General features: G+C 36.3%; 1 protein-coding gene across 15 annotated transcripts in view; it reads left to right on the top strand.

Moving 5' to 3' along the window:
* Window positions 1-20,239, top strand: part of CADPS2 (calcium dependent secretion activator 2) — a 535,389-nt gene that overhangs the window by 364,636 nt on the left and 150,514 nt on the right. For 9 of the 15 annotated variants that reach the window (XM_039239669.1, XM_039239668.1, XM_039239666.1 and 6 more), the window contains exons 10-12: window positions 8,097-8,205; window positions 9,204-9,404; window positions 15,769-15,777. In XM_039239669.1, coding sequence (XP_039095600.1) covers window positions 8,097-8,205; window positions 9,204-9,404; window positions 15,769-15,777 — 319 coding nt within the window. The remainder of the gene's footprint in view (window positions 1-8,096; window positions 8,206-9,203; window positions 9,405-15,768; window positions 15,778-20,239) is intronic. The other 6 variants (XM_039239670.1, XM_039239667.1, XM_039239680.1 and 3 more) reach the window with 1 other exon arrangement.

Genomic DNA, 20,239 nt, shown 5'->3' with positions numbered 1-20,239 from the left:
GACAGCACACGGGTAAATGCAGTTAGAAAAATGTGAAGGGACAGGTTTGTAAGGGTGCTAGAGGGAAGAGGAGGGTTTACTAGATTCAGAAATCTATAAATCCTGCCGTTTTAAAGGTGGAGGTGATCCATTCCTGCTTGGGAGTTCAGGTGGGGAAATGGATAAAAGTGGACAAATCTGGTTGAGGAGACGATCTGGAGCACCAACACGGTGGTAGCTGTAAATTCCAACTAATATTTGTGGGAGATTTTTGCAAGCCATGCAGGGAAGGCAGGCCTTTCTGTGCTAGCCATCTCTCTCCCAACAGATTCCAGATTGTTCGTGTGGTGATGTGTCAGGAGACTTTCTTTCAGCCAGGTTTATAAGATTCTTCCAAATGAAAGGGGGAACTTTTGAATAATTGGCTTTATATATTTCCTGTTTTGTTCATTGGTCACAGAAGTATTACTTTGTAGTAGTCCCTATAGTCTAATAATTATATTTTAATTATAAGACAAATTTGAACGTATTTTGGTTTTACATGCAAACCCCATCAAAAACATTTTTTCCTGGAATGTGGTAGAAATGTATAGTTTTTCTCATATATATATGAAAGCTAGATCTGTTTTCATAATCTCCATTAAAAAAACTTAGAATTGAAGGATTAGCCAAAGGATTTGAATTGGTGGTCTTGGCTAGTCCTCAAATTAATGCTAAGAATTATTTTATGGAAAACATCTAGAAATGCTGGGTAAGGTATAATATGCATCTTTTTTAAATGCATAGCTGAACTGCAAGAAGAAAGGAAAACCTCAGGGACCAAGTAGTGAAGCTTGTGAGTTGGCATTGTAGCTGTATTGGGCCTGGATACACCAGGATGCTGATGTTGGTTTGTAGGGATTTACTGTTCACACAAAGAAAACATACCCTGAGGCATTCTCAAAGTGGGCATTTGGATAGGAGATCTTCTCATAAAGAACTCAAAAGAGCTAGATCACTGTGAAATGTGGACTAGAAAAAAAAAAACCCTGCCCCCAGGCTAGTAAATTTATATTTGGCCTTGGGCTGTGAATATGGAGTAAAAATGACTCCTGAGAATTTGTAGCTGTTAGCGTGTACTCAGAGAATGTTGAAATTCTAATTTGTTTTATACAAATTTAAGGGAGAAATGCCCAAGTTAAGAAATTAACATAAAAAAAATACTTCTGGATTGGTGATATATCTGAGACATCTGACATTTTTTAAAAATGTGTTTGTGGAGAGATGAACCTTTAACATAAGTTTTATAAAATATCCATGATAAAATGGTGCTGGATATGAGCTCATGATTTAAACTTACAAAACAATAAACTAATTATTTACACACCCAAGAATTTTAGTAATAACCATCATATATATAAACTATAAAATAGTTAAACTTAGGGTGATGAAATTTATAAACTGATTCAAAACTATAAGAAAAGAACAAAACAACACTATGAAAAATGAACAAGCAGATTTGGAATAGGACTGTGTAGATCTAGTAAAAATTTTAAACAGTCATTGAAATTACATCCTTATTGGGCAGGTTAAACAGTAGGTTAGACACATCTAAAGAGAAAAATTAGTGACATAATTAACAATAGAATATTATAATCTTAGGAAATTACTCAGCACTCAGCATAGAGAAATGAAGAAGCATAAAATATGCAAAAAGGTTGAAAGATAGGAAAGAATCTACAGTTCCAAGATACTTCTGATAGAATTTGAGGAAAGAATAAAGGGCAAAGGAGATAGAATCAACATTTGAAGAGATAATGAATGAGATTAAAAAATTGATAAAATTTGCAAGTTATCAGGTACAAGAAATACTACAAATATTAACCAGAATAAACATTAAAACTCAGTCAAATTTCATGGTATAGCTGTGGGATAACAGGACTGGCTGGCTCAATTGGTAGAGCATGCAGGTTCATGAGTTTGAGGCCCCTTGATCTCAGGGTTGTGAGTTTAAGCCCATCGAGAGCAGAGCCTACTTTAAGAAAAAGTTTTTTTTATAAAACACAGGATAACAAAGATAAAGAATATATTTAAGGGAAAATAGAAAAGGCAAATTAACTACAAGGGGACCACAGTCAGACTTTCATCAAACTTTTCAACATGTTTTGTGATATAAGGTTTCTGATGACGGAATAAGATCTTCAAAGTGCTGAAGGATTACTAGCCTAGAATATTGTATAACCAATTAAATATTCATAGGGGAGAATTAGATATTTTAAAATAAAAACTGACTCAAAAAGTTTTTACTAAAGAAGGAAATTGAACTCCGTGATGGAGTTCTTTTTAAAATATTTTTAATGTTTGTTTATTTTTGAGAGAGAGAAAGAGAGACAGAGTGCAAGCGGGAGAGAGGGAGACACAGAATCTGAGCAGGTTCCAGGTTCTGAGCTCTCAGCATGGAGCCTGACTCACAGCTCGAACTCATGGACTGCAAGATCATGACCTGAGCTGAAGTCAGACGCTTAACTGACTGAGCCACCCAGGTGCCCCTTAAGCCTTCTTTTAAAAATTGGTCATGCCCTAGACAACAGAGCAGGTCTCAAAATAAAAAAAAATAAAAAAAAAAAAAAATCTGAATCGTTCTGGTCACAATGAAATTACTTTAAAACTCAGAAAAGTGTAACCACACATCCAAATATGAAAGCATGCTTGTAAATAATTCATGTATAAGAAAAGAACTAATGAAATGGAAAATATTTAGAACTGAACTAAGAAAAACACTATATGATAACTTGTAAGATTAACCTAAGATAAACTTAGGATAAACCAAGATATATATGCATTTAGGGTTATTGAACCTATATAATAAGTAACAACTGAAAATGAATAAGCTAAGTAGATGAATTAAAACATTCATAAAAGAACAACCCCCCCCCAAAGAAGGGAGAAATCATAAAGATAGCAGAAATTAAGAATAGAAAACAAAGAATAGAGGGGCGCCTGGGTGGCTTAGTCAGTTAAGCGTCCGACTTTCGCTTAGGTCATGATCTCGCGGTTCGTGGGTTCGAGCCCCGCGTTGGGCTCTGTGCTGACTGCCAGCTCAGAGCCTGGAGCCTGTTTCAGTCTGTGACTCCCTCTCTCTCTGACCCTCCCCTGCTCACGCTGTCTCTCTCCTAGAAATAAATAAAACATTAAAAAAAAAAAAAAGAATAGAGAAGAATAACTAAATGCAAAGTTATTCCTTGCAAGTGCTCAAAAAAGTAAATAAAGCTATAGCAAAACTGATTATGGAAAAGGGATTTGAATGACTGATAACATTCTGATAAAAAATGAACAAACTTGTTTAAAAAAGAAATCCACAGAAAAGAAAATCCCAAGTGGCTAATAAAAATATGAAGAAATGCTCAGCTGTATTAGTAATGAGAATTGTAAACTCAGAGAATATTGATACACCATTTTCCATTCATCAAAACTGGTAAAATATAAAGCCTCAAAATGCCAAGTTTAGCAAAGATGGGTAGTACCAGGAACCTTCAGGTACCACTGTTGTATGTATGGGTTGGAAAGTTGTTCTGCAAAGTCTAGTGAGGATGTAGATACACATGCCCTACAGCCTATCAGTTCCAACCCCGGCTGTAGCCCCTGACGCAGCTCTAACATGTGTGCAAGGATGACCATTGTGGCATTATTTTTTTTTTTAATATTTTTATTTATTTCTAGGAGAGAGAGAGAGAGAGAGACAGCGTGAGCAGGGGAAGGTCAGAGAGAGGGAGTCACAGACTGAAACAGGCTCCAGGCTCTGAGCTGGCAGTCAGCACAGAGCCCAACGCGGGGCTCGAACCCACGAACCGCGAGATCATGACCTAAGCGAAAGTCGGACGCTTAACCGACTAAGCCACCCAGGCGCCCCATGTGGCATTATTTTTTAATGGCAGCAAGGGGAAGAAACTGAAGGCATCATCAGGACATTGGGTAAAGTGTGGCCATTCAGATAACAGAATATGTATCAAGATGGCTAAACTTGTTGAACTTTTGGGAGAAGAAGTTGGCAAAAGGAATGTATATGATTTATTCATATAAAATACTAAAATGTGTGAATGAATACTTGAGTTTCTTAATTCACCTATGTGGTGATTGTGATTTATGTTAAATACATACTTCGTCTTTATGCCCATTCTAGCATAGAATCCTTGTACTTTCCTAATGAGTGATAAAGCTGTCTTTTCTTACGTTAATGAGGTGATTTTAGAGCCCACCTAAGAATGAGGGCTGTTTGCCTAGAGAATCGACAGTATGATAAGAATTGGAACTTTCACTCCCAGCTACCCCCAAACCCTCCCAGACTTGGGGGAGGAGCCAGGGGCTAGAAGCTGAATAGACTGTCACCAGCCAATGATTTAATCAGGCATGCCTCTGTAATGAAACCTCTATAAAAAGAACAAAACAAAATAAGGGGGTTGAGAGAGCTTTCAGGTTGGCGAACAGATGGAAGATTTAGAGAGGAGGTTGTGGGAATCCCTGATCTGTAGCCTGTTTGAAATACAGGTACTAATTTGGACTAGCATCTGAAGTACAAAGAGAGAGGGGCATCTGGGTGGCCCAGTCAGCTAAGCTTCTAAGTCTTGATTTCAACTCCAGGCATGATCTCAGGGTTTGTGAGTTGGAGCCGCTGCAGTAAGGCTTTGTGCTGACAGCATGGGGCCTGCTTAGGATTCTCTCCCTTCCTCTGTCTCTGCACCCCGTTCCCGAATAAATAAACAAACTTAAAAAAAAAAAAAAAAACAACGAAGCACAGGGACAGAGTGTGGTAAGAACCTCCAATCTGTAGGTTACAGCCTGGGCTTATGACTGGCATCCAAGGGGGAATGAGGGAAGGCCAGTCTTGTAGGACTGAATGCTTGACCTATTTGAATTCTCCATGCTGTCTTGGGATAGATAGTGTCAGAATTGAGCCTATTATAGGATACCCAGCCAGAGTCCCGACCATTGCTTGTTACTGGTGTGGAAACCACCCTGCCTGTATATACAACACGTTGGAATTGGGTCTAGGAACCTAAAAATTTATGTAAAAAAAAAAAAAAGTTGTAAAAACATGCATGGAAATAATAAAGACAAAATTCAGCGTGGCAATTACCTCTGTGGAGAGAGAAAAGAAAAATGGGTTTGAATGTAAATGTGTGTGTGTGTATATGTGTATGTACATATGTATGTGTATGTATATATGTATATACATATACGCACAAACACACATATATATACAAAGACACACATATATACACACACACAGAGACATTAACTGTATCCAGAAAAAACTCTGTAAATCATGCATGTGTACATATACATACATGTATGTATGTATACACACATACACACAAGAAGTTGTGATTCAGCAAAGCTGGATGATGGGTATAGATATATTAATATATTGTACCTTTGTATATGCTTGAAATATTTTATATTTTTAAGGTTACACTACATTAAATCATATTATGGAAGAATATGAGACTTAGAACTAAGTTATTGCCCTTAAGTAAGAGAATGAGCTTTTTTTTTTTTTTAATGAATAATGGAAGTATAATCTCACTGTTGACCACCCACCGCCACACTGCTCCCAAACCCTGCCAGACCCCTCACAATCCAGTCTTTTTACCCAAGGAAGCTGAAACCTTGAGTAACAGACCACCATAGAAGCCACCATATTTCATCTGTAAGCCTTATGCATAGGCAATTGAAAAAGTTAATTCATTGAGGGTAAAAAAAAGAAACGGAAAATTTAAGAGTACAGGAACCGCAGGTGTACAAATAAAGTCATTTGCCTCACTAGTCCCAAACAAGGCTTGGTGTGTGTGTGTGTGTGTGTGTGTGTGTGTGTGTGTGTACACATATATATGTATCTATATGTATGTATGTGTATAGTTTTTTTTTCCAAAATGGAAACAGCTGTATTCATTTTTCCTCATTAAAATGTAATTCAGAGGCACCTGGCTAACTCAATCAGTAGACTCTCAATCTCAGGGTCATAAGTTTGAGCCCCAGGCCGGGCATAGAGATGACTTAAAAAAATGTTTTTCTTAAACGTAATTCATATTGTTTTGGAAAACTCAAACACTGTGAAAATAAGCGCATAATAGCACATTCTTACATGTATATACACATGTGTATATATATAATTTTTTTTAAGTAGGCTTCACACCCAGCTTGGAGACCTGAGCTGAGGTCAAGCTTAACTGAGCAACCTAGGTACCCCCATAATAGCACTTTCCAGTAATTAGTATAAATATTTTAATCTGTATTTTGTTCATATGTGTGTACAGTGTTTATCCAAAGAAGCAACTGCACATTTTTGTTTTTCACCTGATTTTTATGTTATATCTTTGAAATAGTTCCATGTCCTGAAAAAAAAAAATCTGTCGTAAGTGCTTTGATGGCTGAGTAGCATTATACTTTGTGGTCAAAACCACTATTGGTTTTTCCAGTTTTTGCTTGTATTCAGTGCTGCAGTGAACGCGCCACACATGTATCTTTGAATATTTGTCCCATTTGCTTACTTGGAATAATACGTTCTTAGATTTGCTGGATCAAAGGGATTACATAATAAACAGTGAGCCTTATATACTAGGACATTTCCAGCAGGCGGGAAACTCAGACAGGAGGTGATGCCGCAGTCTGGAAGCACAATCACCTCTTCTCTAGTTAGGCTCAATTGTTGCTCTTCTCTGTCAGCCCGTGTTGATAGACACTAGTTCTTTGTTGTAAATATATTTTGTACACATCTTCTTTTAGTTTGTGGCTTTGCCTTTTTACTTTCTTTGTCGTGTGCTTTAATAAGGAGAATTTCTTAACTTTAACATAGTCCATGTGATTTTTTTTCCCCATAATTAGCTCTCTTTTGAGTCCTCTTTAATCTTTGTCTGTTGAAAGGTATTTTTTTTATGTTTTCTTAGTTTCGTTTATGTTTAAAAGTAGGAAAGGAGCATAATTCACATTACCCAAACTGTTTTCCATGGACTCCTGTGTTCTAGGATATTTTGCAGTTTAAGTGTTAATCAATCCACCAGTGTGAAGTGTTTCTCCTGCTGGGAACAGCACCTCCCCTCTCTATTTTGGGGGAAACTCTCAGAGGCCACCTAGTGTAGCGTTTGACATTCTTTGCCACAAATGTAAGCTCTTGACCCAAACTGGACTAATGTTAGTTCTACCCCTTCGCCACGGTGATTGGTCCAAATATGTCCTTTAGACTTAAGGTGGGGCAGTCAGAGAGGTGACTGAAGAGCTATTGGCAACTATGGTTCTAGGTCACTGAGACTACAGCACAAGAAAATGAAGCCAGTTTCAAAAGAGAAGTAGAATGGAGAGACTGAGTGGTCTTGGCAGTGATAAGTTACTGGCTCCCAAAAACTTATTCCACCCTGGACCTTCCTGTGGGTTTGCTTATGTAGGCAATTAATTTAAAAGTTAAATTCCCAACTTTTATTGAAATCTTTTTGTTTGTTTTGGGATGGTTTATTTGTTTTTTTTTTGGGGGGGGGGGCATGTGCATGCATGCAAGCAGGGGAGGGGCAAAGCAAGAAAGGGACAGAGGATTCGAAGCAGCCTCTGTGCTGACCTTGATGCAGGCTCGAACTCAAACCCAAACCATGACATCATGCCCCGAGCCGAAGTCAGATGCCCCTGAAAACTTATTTTATTTTTTTTACTTTAAAGTCTAGAAATAAGTGCGGTTTAACCTGTAGTCCATGATCATATATGTTTGAGAATGCTCCTGTTACATCTTACTCTTAGAGATTCATAAAGTATATTAGCCTACTAAAGGCCCTAACCAAACATTCAGTAGAAGAAACCTTTTTATCTTTATTTAACCCAGTGATTCGTCAAATGTATTTTTAACACAAATGCTTTTTTATGATACTTCTATTAATATCTCATAGGATCTTGGCCAGAAGATCATTAGTTTGGGAAGGGTCTAACTGCAAGCTGGCAGAGGAAAGTTGCTTTCATTTCTGAGTTAGTTTTTGGAAAATGCTGACATCTATTGATTTTTAAGCAAATCTTATTATTTTTAAAATTTGGCAAAGAGTCCTCCGATAAAAAATAAAGGAAATTTAATGCAAGCGATCTGCAAACCTTTTCTCGTGCAGGTTAGCCAGTACACCTTCGCTATGTGCAGTTATAGAGAAAAAAAGTCTGAACCACAAGAACTAATGCAGCTTGAAGGATACACTGTGGATTATACTGATCCCCACCCAGGTAATTGTAAGCTGAATCTCTTTCTCTGCCATATATTCGTGAAATTCTCATAAATATCCTATCTCTGTTCTACGATCCAAGCTCCACTCAATGAATAGGATGCATATTTCACTGATGTACCTGGACAAGACTTCATGAGCTTCAGATTCTGTCTTTCTGAGGACTACTTAGCTTTAGGCTAAACTCATCATTTCTGTTATCTTTAGGACAAGGAAGCAATAGTGAAAGTTATGGTAATGGAAAAATTCTATGAGAAATATCAGCAATGCTTACATAAACTTCTTTAGTGGAAGGCAAAAAAGTACAAGACAGAAATAGGGAAAGAAATGGCAAATGAACTTTTATGTAGACCTCCGATTTTTTCCCCGGTAGCACATTCTTATCCTTCGCTCCTTACCTCTATATTAACACTAGGTATGTACTAGACATTTGATGTCTAAAATTGGTGAAAGAATGAATGAATGTGGACATTAATGAAGCTAATAAAGCAACATTAAGGGATACATAGAGTTAATAAATAAAGGGTTAAAATTTCATATAGAGAGATGAAAAGTAGGAATCTGTAATCACATTCACTAACTGGTCACTGAAAAATGCAAAATGTCATCTCTTGCAAAGGATAAAATGCCATACAGATACAGGCATCATTTTTGCCTTACCTGTATTTCTTTTATGCTAAAATTACCATATATTTCTCCTGCATCCAGCATTAGGAATGTGCCAAAAGAGAAGACTTTCTTCTCGGGCATGAGCTTTCTGGCCACACTAAATATTTCTATGGAGTAGGTTTGTATGGCTTGCATAATGTTACCGTGTCACAAACTGTTCATTTCCCTAGGCTATTTTCAACTTTTTTAAAAAAATATGCAAGTGTAAACTTTTACTAGTAGCATTGAGCTACTGATGTCAAACTGATTCTTTTCCACGAGACCATTTAGTGAATGAGCTTTAAAAACCTACCAACTACATAAGTTTTTTAATGCTGTCTTTCTCCACAGGGCTTCAAGGTGGACAGATGTTCTTTAATGCAGTTAAAGAAGGAGACACTGTGATATTTGCCAGTGATGACGAACAGGATAGAGTATTATGGGTTCAGGCCATGTACAGGGCCACTGGTCAGTCATATAAACCCATTCCTGCAATTCAAACCCAGAAACTGAATCCTAAAGGAGGGACTCTCCATGCAGATGCTCAGCTTTGTAAGTTTTGTTAAAACATAATTTCATTATCAATTAATAACCTTAATAAGATATAAAATTGCCTCAGGCAAATTTGTTCAGTATCATAGTTTACATCATTAACGAATTCCTAATTGAATAAAAATAGTTTGTACTAGTCATAGAATTGGCTAATTTTTCGTATGGGTCGGGAATAAATGGTGCCTGGGTTTTCAATTATGAATTTGTCAAGCATTAGGGTACATTTGGGCATCACAGGGGCATGTAAGAAAATTCTCCAAAACTTCTAAAATAAAATTTATTTTCATAATTATAATTTTAACTTTAATGTGTTCTACAAAAATGGAAGAAGTATTGCCAAATTAAATGAGCATTGATAGGACTCCAGAATACCAAAATCATAAACCGTCACTTTCTGGGGTGGTTCTTTATAACTCAGAAGAATAATAGGACTGTTTTCTGTTGTAGATTGAACAAAAGAATGAGTCATCAAGCCAACTTTCTTTATCTGAATACCTTAGTATTCATGTCATTCTTTTTATGCTAATTTAAATCAAGAGTTTTATTCTTCATTTGAATCTATAAGTGATTAATAACAAATGATACAATAATTATAGAAACATTTTCAAACACAGCTTTAATAATCATTAAACCCAGGTATTCTAGCTTGTTATACTCTTTTCCAAAACTTCCCTGGTCTCTTCTATAATAAGACTATTTTGTATGACTTCAAAATCAAATTTTGACTTTTCAGTCAACACCCTTTTACTATTAGGATTCTTCTCGAGGGGAGTAACATCTTGGTATGCATTATTTTGTTCTCTGCATCAAACAACTTCTCTCTTTTCTTTTCAAACCCCCTTTGCTATCACATCTAGGCATCTTAACAGTATATAGGGCCAAATAATTAAAGATGGAATATGAAATCAACTCCAGTTACCTTTGTGTTTCAGAGTTAAAGTAGACATCTTTAATCTTACCACAGTCCACATGTGATACTGTATCACTTCATGCATACTATATGAACCTTCTAATAGTATACTTCTCTTGCTCCCTTCCTGGCTCTAGACTATTTCTTGTCATACATTTTGCTTCTATATGTATTGTAAATCCCACAGTAAATTGCTATTATAATTATTGCCTTAACAGTTACCTTTTAGGGAAATTTAAGTATGAGAAAATGTTATATACTTATCCAAGTAGTTATCATTTCCAATGTTCTTCATTGTCTTGACGAAATATTTTACTTCTTGAAAGATTTCTTTGACTTACAGTGCAAGTCTGCTGGTGATTAATTCTTTGAACTTTCTTATATATGGAAAAGTAATTTACTTTCATTTTGAAAATTTTTCTTTCAGTACTTTAAAGATTTCTCCTCACATTCTAATTCCTTTTTTTAATAATGAGAAATGGACTAATTTTTGTCTTCTCCTGTGTACATAATGTGTCTTTTTTCCCTCTAGCTGCTTCAAAGGTTTTCTCCTTAACACTGGTGTTGAACAATTAGCTATTTATAATGTGTCTTGATGTAGTTTTCCTCATGAAAATGTTCTTGAGCTTTATTCTAAGACACAGTTACTTGGAAACAGTTCATTCTTTTCAAGTTTTACTCTTAAGTTTTGTCAGTTAGAACTAAACAGTGTCTAGTCTTGGATTAATTTTCCCCATTTCTGAACCAGGATTCTTTTTAAAGACTCTAATGACCGATGAATTTTGAGGTTTCCTGTTGGCTATTGAGAACAAGTACTATTCCAGGCTCCCTGTGAGTTTTGGGCACTGCCCCCTCTTATCCTCTAGGATGATTTCTTCCCTGGCCTCAAATCGTTTCCTCACATGTGTGAAGTGGTCAGTATTCAACTGAATATGGAAAGGGAAAGGAGGAGGAAACCATATACTTGCAGGCAGACTGTAGCCCATTTGGCCTTTGTGAATTGTCAGCTCCATCTTGTCAACTTGGGGAGGGCACTAGTGCTTTGTAGGTTCTTGTTCCCTGTGCTACAACTTTAAAAGTTTCTCCTGACATTCACTTGAGGCAACCATGAGGCTCACCTCATTTATTGCTCGTCTGTCAGGAATCACTTTCATGGATTACCTGATGTCCAGTGTTTTGAGAAGTTTTTTTTTTCCTAAATTTTTAGCTGCTTTAGGTAGGAGGTAAATCTATTCTCAATGACTCTATCGTGACAAGAAACAGAATGATTGTTTCTGTAAGTTAGAGCAAGATTTCTCGACTTCAGTACCATTAACATTTTGGACCAGATAATTCTTTGTTTCAAGGGTTGGTGGGAGGGCTGTCCTGTGATAGGAGATGCTTAGCGTCATCCCAGGCTTCCACTCACTAGCTGCCTGTAGCAACCAGCCCCCACCAGGTCTGGTAACAAAAAGTATCTCCAGACTTTGTAGAATGTTCTGGGGGACAGAGTTGAAAATGGGCTGGAAACACCATCATGTGACAGTCATGGAGTTACAGTGATTTGGAAATTATTTTTGTGAAACTGTCTTCTCATTCTCTTGTGTTTCAGTGTTTTTTCTTAACAGCCTAAGTGCAGGAAATACTCCAGGAGTAGATGAGCTCATGGCTATCATCCATCTTGTGTAGTGGCAAGAAAAGTGGTCAGGAACCACTGGCCCAGAACAGTAAGGCCACGATTTCATGATACAGAATTAATGAATGCGGGATCTAGTAATCAACTAATTCAAATAGCTGCATAATCCCTTTCTACCAAAACTTTTCTATCAGGTATCAGTGGATTGTGGAAGCAGCATTGATTAGGCTAAGTGGAATTGAGTTTTCTAGCCCCTTGATTCACTTGTTCTAAAAAAAAATCCAAACTTGTTCTAAAAGGCCAAACTGTTTCAGTTATATAACAAGAGCTTTCTTCCATTCCAGGCTTTCAGTAATGTTTTCTATCACAGCCAACCCTGCTGTTTGATCTTTCGTTAAGAAAGTTGTGCCTGGAAGAGGAGGAAAGAACAACGGGTTTCTACCTCACTAAATGAGAATACTGATCTAGAGGGATGCCTGGGTGGCTCAGTTGGTTAAGGGGCTGTCTCTTGATTTCAGCTCTGGTCATGATCTCCTGGTTTGTGAGTTGGAGCCCTGCATGGGGCTCTGCGCTGGCAAGGCAGAGTCTGCTTGGGATTCTCTCTCTCTTCCTCTTTCTCTGTCCCTCCCCCACTCTCTCTCTTTCAAAATAAAAAAAATAAAAATAAAAAAAGATGTCTTCCTTCTATCTCTTTTTTCTTGAGAGTTTTTATTAAGAAAGGATGCTGTATTTTGTCAAATGCTTTTTATGCATCTGTTGACAGGGTCATATGGTTCTGATCCTTTCTTCTATAAATGTGATGTATCACATTGATCTGTGAATATTGAACCAGATCTGCAGCCCAGGAATGTATCCCTCTTGATAATGGTGACTAATTATTTTAATATGATTTTAATATGCTGTTGAATTCGATTTGCAAGTATCTTATTGAGAATCTTTGCATCCATGTTCATTGGGAATATTGGCCCATAATTCTGATTTTTAGTGGGGTCTTTGGTTTGGGAATCAGTGTAATGTTGGCTTCATAGAATGAGCCCAGAAGTTTTCCTTCCATTTCTTTTTTTTTAAAGTTTTATTTATTTCTGAGAGAGAGACAGAGAGACAGAGAGCGCGTGCGCAGGGGAGGGTCAGAGAGAGAGGGAGACACAGAATCTGAAGACAGGCTGCAGGCTCTCAGTAGCTGTCAGCACAGAGCCTGATGCAGGGCTCAAACCCGCAAACTGGGAGATCATGACCTAAGCTGAAGTTGGACGCTTAACCAACTGAGCCACCCAGGTGCCCCTCCATTTCTATTTTTTGGAACAGTGAGAAGAAAAGGTATTAACTCTGCTTTAAAGGTCTGGTAGAGTTCCCCTGAAAAGCCATCTAGCCCAGGACTCTTATTTGTTGGGAAATTTTTTAATAACCTATTCAATATCTTCACTGGTTATGGGTTTGTTCCAATTTTCTGTTTCTTCCTGTTTGAGTTCTGCTAGTGTGTGCGTGCTTAGGAATTTGTCCATTTCTTCCAGGTTGTCTAGTTTGTTGGCATAAAATTTTTCATAGTATTCTCTAATAATTGTTTGTATATCTGTAATGTTGGTTGTGATCTCTCCTCTTTCATTTGTGATTTTGTCTATTTGGATCCTTTCTCTTTACTTTTTGTGAAGTCTGGCTAAGGGTTTATCAGCTTTGTTTATTCTTTCAAAAAAAAAAAAACAGCTCTTAGATTCATTGTTCTGCTCTGTGGGTTATTTGGGGTGGGGGGGCTTCTGTATTGTTTATTTCTGCTTTGTCTTTACTGTTTCTCTTCTTCTACTGGCTTTGGGCTTTCTTTCCTGCTCTATTTCTAATTCCTTTAGGCGTGAGATTAAGGTCTGTATTTGGAATCTTTATTGCTTCTTGAAATACGGCTGGATTGCAATGTATTTTCCTCTAAGGACCACTTTTGCTGCATCCCGAAGGGTTTGCCTGTTACATTTTTGTTTTAATTTGCTTCCATATTTCTTCTTTAATTTCCTGGTCCCTTTCACTCGTTAGTAGGAATCTCTTTAACCTCCATGTATTTGGAGGTTTTCCAAATTTTTTCTTGTGGTTGATTTCAAGTTTTATAGTGTTGTGATCTGAACATAATGCATGGTATGATCTCAATTCTTTTATATTTTTGAGGGCTGTTTTGTGACCCAGTATGTGATCTGTCTTGGAGAATGTTTCATTTGCACTCAAGTAGAATGTGTATTCTGCTGCTTGTGGATAAAAGGTTCTGAATATATCTGTCAAGTCCATCTGGTCCAGTGTATCATTCAAGGCCATTGTTTCCTTATTGATTTTCTGCCTAGATGATCTTTCTATTGTTGTAAGTGGAGTATTAAAGTCACCTACAATTACAGTATTTTTATCAATAAGTTTCCTTATGTTTGTATATATTCCTTATATATTTGGGTGCTTTCATGTTGGGGGCATAAACACAATTGTTAGCTTTTCTTGATGCATAGACCCCTTAATTATGATGTAATGCCCTTTTTCATCTCTCATTACAGTCTTTGGTTTAAAATCTAGTCTGTGTGTTATAAGTATGGCTACTCCAGCTTTCTTTTGACATCCGCCGGCATGATAGATGGTTCTCCGTCTCCTCACTGTCAATCTGCAGGTGTCCTCAGGTCTAGAATTACCCTATGACCCAGCAATAGCACTTTTAGGAATTTATCCAAAGGATACAGGAGTGCTGATTCATGGGGGCACATGTACCCCAAATGTTATAGTAGTGCTATTAACAATAGCCAAATTATGGAAAGAACCCAAATGTCCATCAACTGATAAACAGATAAAGAAGATGGTTAAGCGTCTGACTTCAGCCTAGGTCATGATCTTGCCATTTCTGAGTTCAAGCCCCACGTCAGGCTCTGTGCCAACAGCTCAGAGCCTGGAGCCTGCTTTGGATTCTGTGTCTCCCTCTCTCTCTCTGCCCCTTCCCCACTCATGCTTGCGCTCACTCGCTCTCTCTCTCTCTCTCTCTCTTTCTCTCTCAAAAATAAACATTTTTTTAAAAAAATTAAAAAATGGAATACTACTCAGCAGTGAAAAAGAATGAAAATGAAATCTTGCTATTTGCAACAACATGTGTGGAACTAGAGGGTATTATGCTAAGTGAAATAAGCCAATCAGAAAAAGACAGATATCATATGTTTTAACTCTTATGTGGAATTTGGGAGACTTAACAGAATAGGGGAAGGGAAGAGAAAATAAGTTACAAACAGAGAGAGAGGCAAACCATAAAAGAGTGAAATACAGAGAACAAGCTGAGTGTTGATGGTAGTGGTGGGTTGCAGGGGCTGGGAAAATGGAAGATGAGGAGGGCATTGAGGAGGGCACTTGTTGGGATGAGCACTGGGCGTTGTATGTAAGTGATGAATCACGGGAATCTACTTCTGAAGCCAAGACTGCATAGTATATACTGTATGTTACCATAATATATACTGGATATATAACATGTATAACATATATAAATATATCTATATAAATATACATATGTGTATGCACCACATATATAACATATACTATATGTTAGCTAACAGGGCAATAAATTACTTAAAAAACTAAAGTAAAAAAGAATACTGATCTTTACCTCTATCAGAGAAACCATTGGATCCAGAGAGTAGTTAGCCCTTAGTGTTTTCTTCCATTCCGTGACTTCCATAGCATTCCGTTTTCTTCTTTTTTGGTCATCTCTTGGAAGACCAACTTTTAGAGTCATTAACAGAACCTAAGAGGAGAACATGAAAATACAATGACTAATTATAGAAATAAATATTCTCCTAATCTATTTAAATATGCTTTTTCATTCCTTTGCTTACCTATAGCTGGTAAAGGTGAGTGTTTTCATGATTTTTTTTTGCTTCATTGTATTAAAATTTTTATAATGTGAATTTTGAAGGAACATCATTGTCTTATTGTAATGTCAGTCTCCTACTTTCTAGGCAAACACAAAAGATTTAGGTTAACTTGGACATTTATGAAACAAAAATGTCTATTTTTGCCACAACAGAAAAGTAGAAACAACGTAATATCTACCATTCATATGGGCATAAAGGTCATGGCTATGAAGGTATTATAACAGCATGCAAAATCAACTCAGTAATGTTAAGTGGAAAAATGCTAAATTATGTATATGATATTTTCATTATGTTAAAAACAGTTTTATAAGGGGCGCCTGGGTGGCTTAGTCGGCTAAGCGTCCGACTTTCCCTTAGGTCATGATCTCGCTGTCGTGGGTTCGAGCCCCGCGTCGGGCTCTGTGCTGACTGCCAGCTCAGAGCCTGGAGCCTATTTCAGAGTCTGTATCTGCCTCTCTCTCTGACCCTTCCCTGCTCACGCTGTCTCTCTCTCTCTCTCTCTCTCCCCTAGAAATAAATAAAAACATTTAAAAAAAAAAACAGTTTTATAAATATAGGTGGAATTATACCTAAATTATTCACAGCGTAGGAGTTCAGTCAAAGGGAGTCGCTGCTAATTCATTTCCTCTATTTTCTGAATTATCTTTGAAGTATTTATGTTATACATTAAACCTTTTAAAACTAAACATTTTGAATGTTTAGAGATATTCAGAAAAAACAATTATAAATTCTACCTTATTTGAAGACAATCTTACTTTAGAGTATAAATAATGGTATGTATTTATAGATTTTTCTAGTAAGTGATCTGTTCCAATTCCCTATTTCTTTAACTTTCGGGATATTTAGAAGTTCTAAGAAAATAGAGTAAACCAAACAGGTAGAGGGTCTGCTTGTTATCCAATTTCTCTGCTTCAAATAGTACATTGCCTTCTGCCAGACTGACAGGCATTCTTGGATTAAACTGTCTTTTTCTATGCAAAGCAACTGTTTTTCATTTCATATTACATTGTAATGTAATACAATATGTATGTAACATAATACAGTACAACACAGTTCACTTCCAATAATAAATGTCAAAAAAAGAACCAGAAAAGTTACCTTTTTATTGTAAGCCAAATTTCTAAAAAAAAATTCTTAAATTGGATATAGGCTTACATTTAATTTTATGAGTTTATTTTCTTGATTAATCTAGTAAGTTAAATTTCACACTTCATAGGCACGTTTTACTTTACATTGAATATATTATTTCAAATAAATGTTGAGTATTGGTTTGCTTTGCCTGTGATTCTAGGTCTGTATGTGTTGATTAAAATTGTGTGAAAATATTACTTATTTGTTATTTGTTGCAGAAAGTAAGGTGTGTAAATTCATACATCCTTTTTTAATCAGTTTAACGAAAACAAGCTAAGAAATTATTTGGGTGAATAATAGAAGTGTGAACAGACTCCTAATTAATATACGTATCAACATTTCTCTTTGGTGTTCAGAATAATACGTGTATACATAAAACAAAAAACACCAACCAAGATCTACATAAAATTTTGTAACATAAAACTCCCTGTTAGTTGGCTACATGGGTGCTATAAAATGGCAAGTGGTCCTTCTCTGTACTATGTTTAACTTCTTATAAATTTCAAGCGCATTGAAAGTTTGGACTAAAAGGAAAGTAGAATCCGTTGTGGGTATCGGTAAATGCAGCTATCGGCAAACTCTTAACCATAGGACAATATTAAATTATTGTATTTGAAAAGGTTCATATGCTGCTTAGTTCAGTTCTGGATTGTGCAGAGGAGGAGAAGCGCCCATAGGTAGCAGCACCTTTTTCCTAGTTCTTTTGGTACCTGAGTCCCAGGTCTGAACACCACTGTTCTCAGAACGCTAAGGAATGCCCGCCTCTTCTGCAGGGTCATGCTTCCCCCTCCCTCGCATCCTTTGCTCCCCTGTTTTATATTCTAATTTCTCTCAACACCAAGAGCAACACACACACACACACACACACAGCATCCTTAGAATTAGTTGCAAAAGAAGATACATTTTAATTTTTTTCCCCCCTTACATCCTGAACTCTGACCTCAGATGCTTATCCTGGGGTTCGCCTTCTTGTGTACATAGGGGCTGGCTGTGGTCAGTGCCCACCACAGAGCTCCCTCCCAGACACCACAGGGGGGCCGACCAGCCTGCTAATCGTCCCCGCGTGGTTTTGTAGGCTATTTTCAAGTCAGTGTTAACTGTTTAAATTGGTACTGTCAGCCTACTTATTCTTTCCACGGGACTTCCAACAGCTATTACCCTAATGAAAAATTTAAATTTTCAGGTTCCATTTGAATAAGCCTCTCTAATTCCATAAATCTATAGCAAATAATAATCTTTCTCTATTTGGATTTTATTCCATCCACTTTGACCACACCTGGTGACAGTACCACCTAAAGACGCTGGAGCATATATCCAACTGTTACCATAGAAACTCTCCACCAGTATCCTCAATTACCATGTCCCACATCTGTAGTTAGTCCATAGGTTAATCATCACAATTTATGACAGTTTTGCAGTACATTGTTCAAGCTCGTATCTTGTTGGTTTCTTTTGATGATTTTCTTACTTTGTTTCGGAAGACAAACCGAACTGAAATTTGTCCTTATCAGTGAACATTTGATTTGTGCCGTGAATAATTTTTCATTTAAAACTAGTCACCATCATTTTGTTATAATAAACATTAATTGAAGATAATCGAGTATAACCCAGTTTTAGAGCAAGTCTCCAAGCTTTGCATTTGGTTATGTAATTGATTGAAAGCACAGTCCATTTGATCCACATGATATTTCTGCAGTTTCTAAGAGTAAATGTAGATATGTTATACCAAGAGGAAACTACATGAAAATATTCTTCTACAGAAATAAGAAACTATATAGTATTTCAACAATAGATATTTTCCTATTGTACTGTAGTTCCTGAAATTCTCACACAGAGATCAAAACCATGGCTTTTTCAAAATTTATTTCTTTACGAATTCATAGAAACTAATAAATCAGTGGTACATGGTGAAGTATATTTGCAAACAAGTATTTTAAATTGTGCTTATCAGACATAAAGTAGAACTGCTTGGTCTTTACAGCCTGTATTTTGGAGATGGGGTAGTCCCTAAGAATACATTTCACTTTCATAGAACTACAGCCCTGGAGAGATTGTGGATTTTTTTCTTTAATAGAACATTGTTGACCTGCATATTTTATCGCTGTCAATATGGAGTCTGTTTTTGTGACTTAAACTGCTATCATGAATATTTTTATCACTAAAGCTAACTGTTGGCACAGTAATTTTTCATTCATGTGTGTGATTCAGAAGGGCTCAACACATAGGCAAATGTATGGTTTAGAGTTGCATTTCATGAGGAAAATACTTCATAAAGTAAATTCATTTTTGAAAATACGATTTGATTGCAGAAATGAATCATAAGTTACTTTTTTCAGGGACTTGTAGATTTTAAAGACAGTAAACTTTTGCTTTAAAGTAAAAGAATTTGCTTCTATAAACCCCTATAAAAGGTAGAAGTAAAAAGAGAATTATGTAGATTGAATTTATGAATATAATGTATGTATTTTGTAGAAGTGTAAAAGACTTATGGATTTTCTGTGAAATTCATTATATTATCCTATTCTCAACAGATAAGCCTTTAGTGGGTGTTGTTTTTAACTTCTTGTTATGACTTTCTCTGTTGAAAGAAATAATGAAATTCAGCAGATGTTTTATAAAACTAGTAATTTCATAAAGATGACACTAAAAGATTTTTTTACTCAAATAAATGGAGAAATGAAGATTCTAAGATTATTTAAAATGCAAAATAATAGTTTTATAATATGTGCCTTGCATTTTTCCATATGCTGTCTACTAATTTGATATTATTTTGCATTATTATATATGTTACTTTATTTTGAAAGACTATCAGACATACAAATAAAGTATAAGAGAGGTTGGATCATCTCTCAATTCAGGAAAAGCAGTTTAATAACATTTGGTGTTCATCTAGTTAATACTAATTTACCACATGTAATGCATTTGGTCATTCAGTTAAGTAATTAGCAAATGTAAGGGAATACATATGGTAGTTTCTCCATAGATCACAACCCAATACCTTACATCATCGATGAACACCCATTCATTGCTTACTTGCTACATTCACATCTGCACTGATGTGAGATCTTTTTTTTTTAATATGATTCTGAAGACCCTTCAGCTTGAATTACATAGTTCTTCCATCCACAAATATGGCTGAAAGTTGAACTTGACATAGGATCAATATGATCTGGGCTAAATATCTAAATGTGACTGATTATGTTAGCATCATGTCCACAGATCAATATTGAGTTTTATTATGAGTCTGACTCTGTAATTGCGTTTAATCAATAAGCTTTTGTCTTCCTTCCTTTGCAATTTTAGGATT

Source organism: Hyaena hyaena, unplaced genomic scaffold, assembly GCF_003009895.1.
Source record: "Hyaena hyaena isolate Hyena2069 unplaced genomic scaffold, ASM300989v1 scaffold_161, whole genome shotgun sequence".
NCBI classification, from domain to species: Eukaryota; Metazoa; Chordata; class Mammalia; order Carnivora; family Hyaenidae; genus Hyaena; species Hyaena hyaena.
Note: the sequence above shows the minus strand (reverse complement) of the source record. Positions and strands in the feature narration are given on the sequence as shown.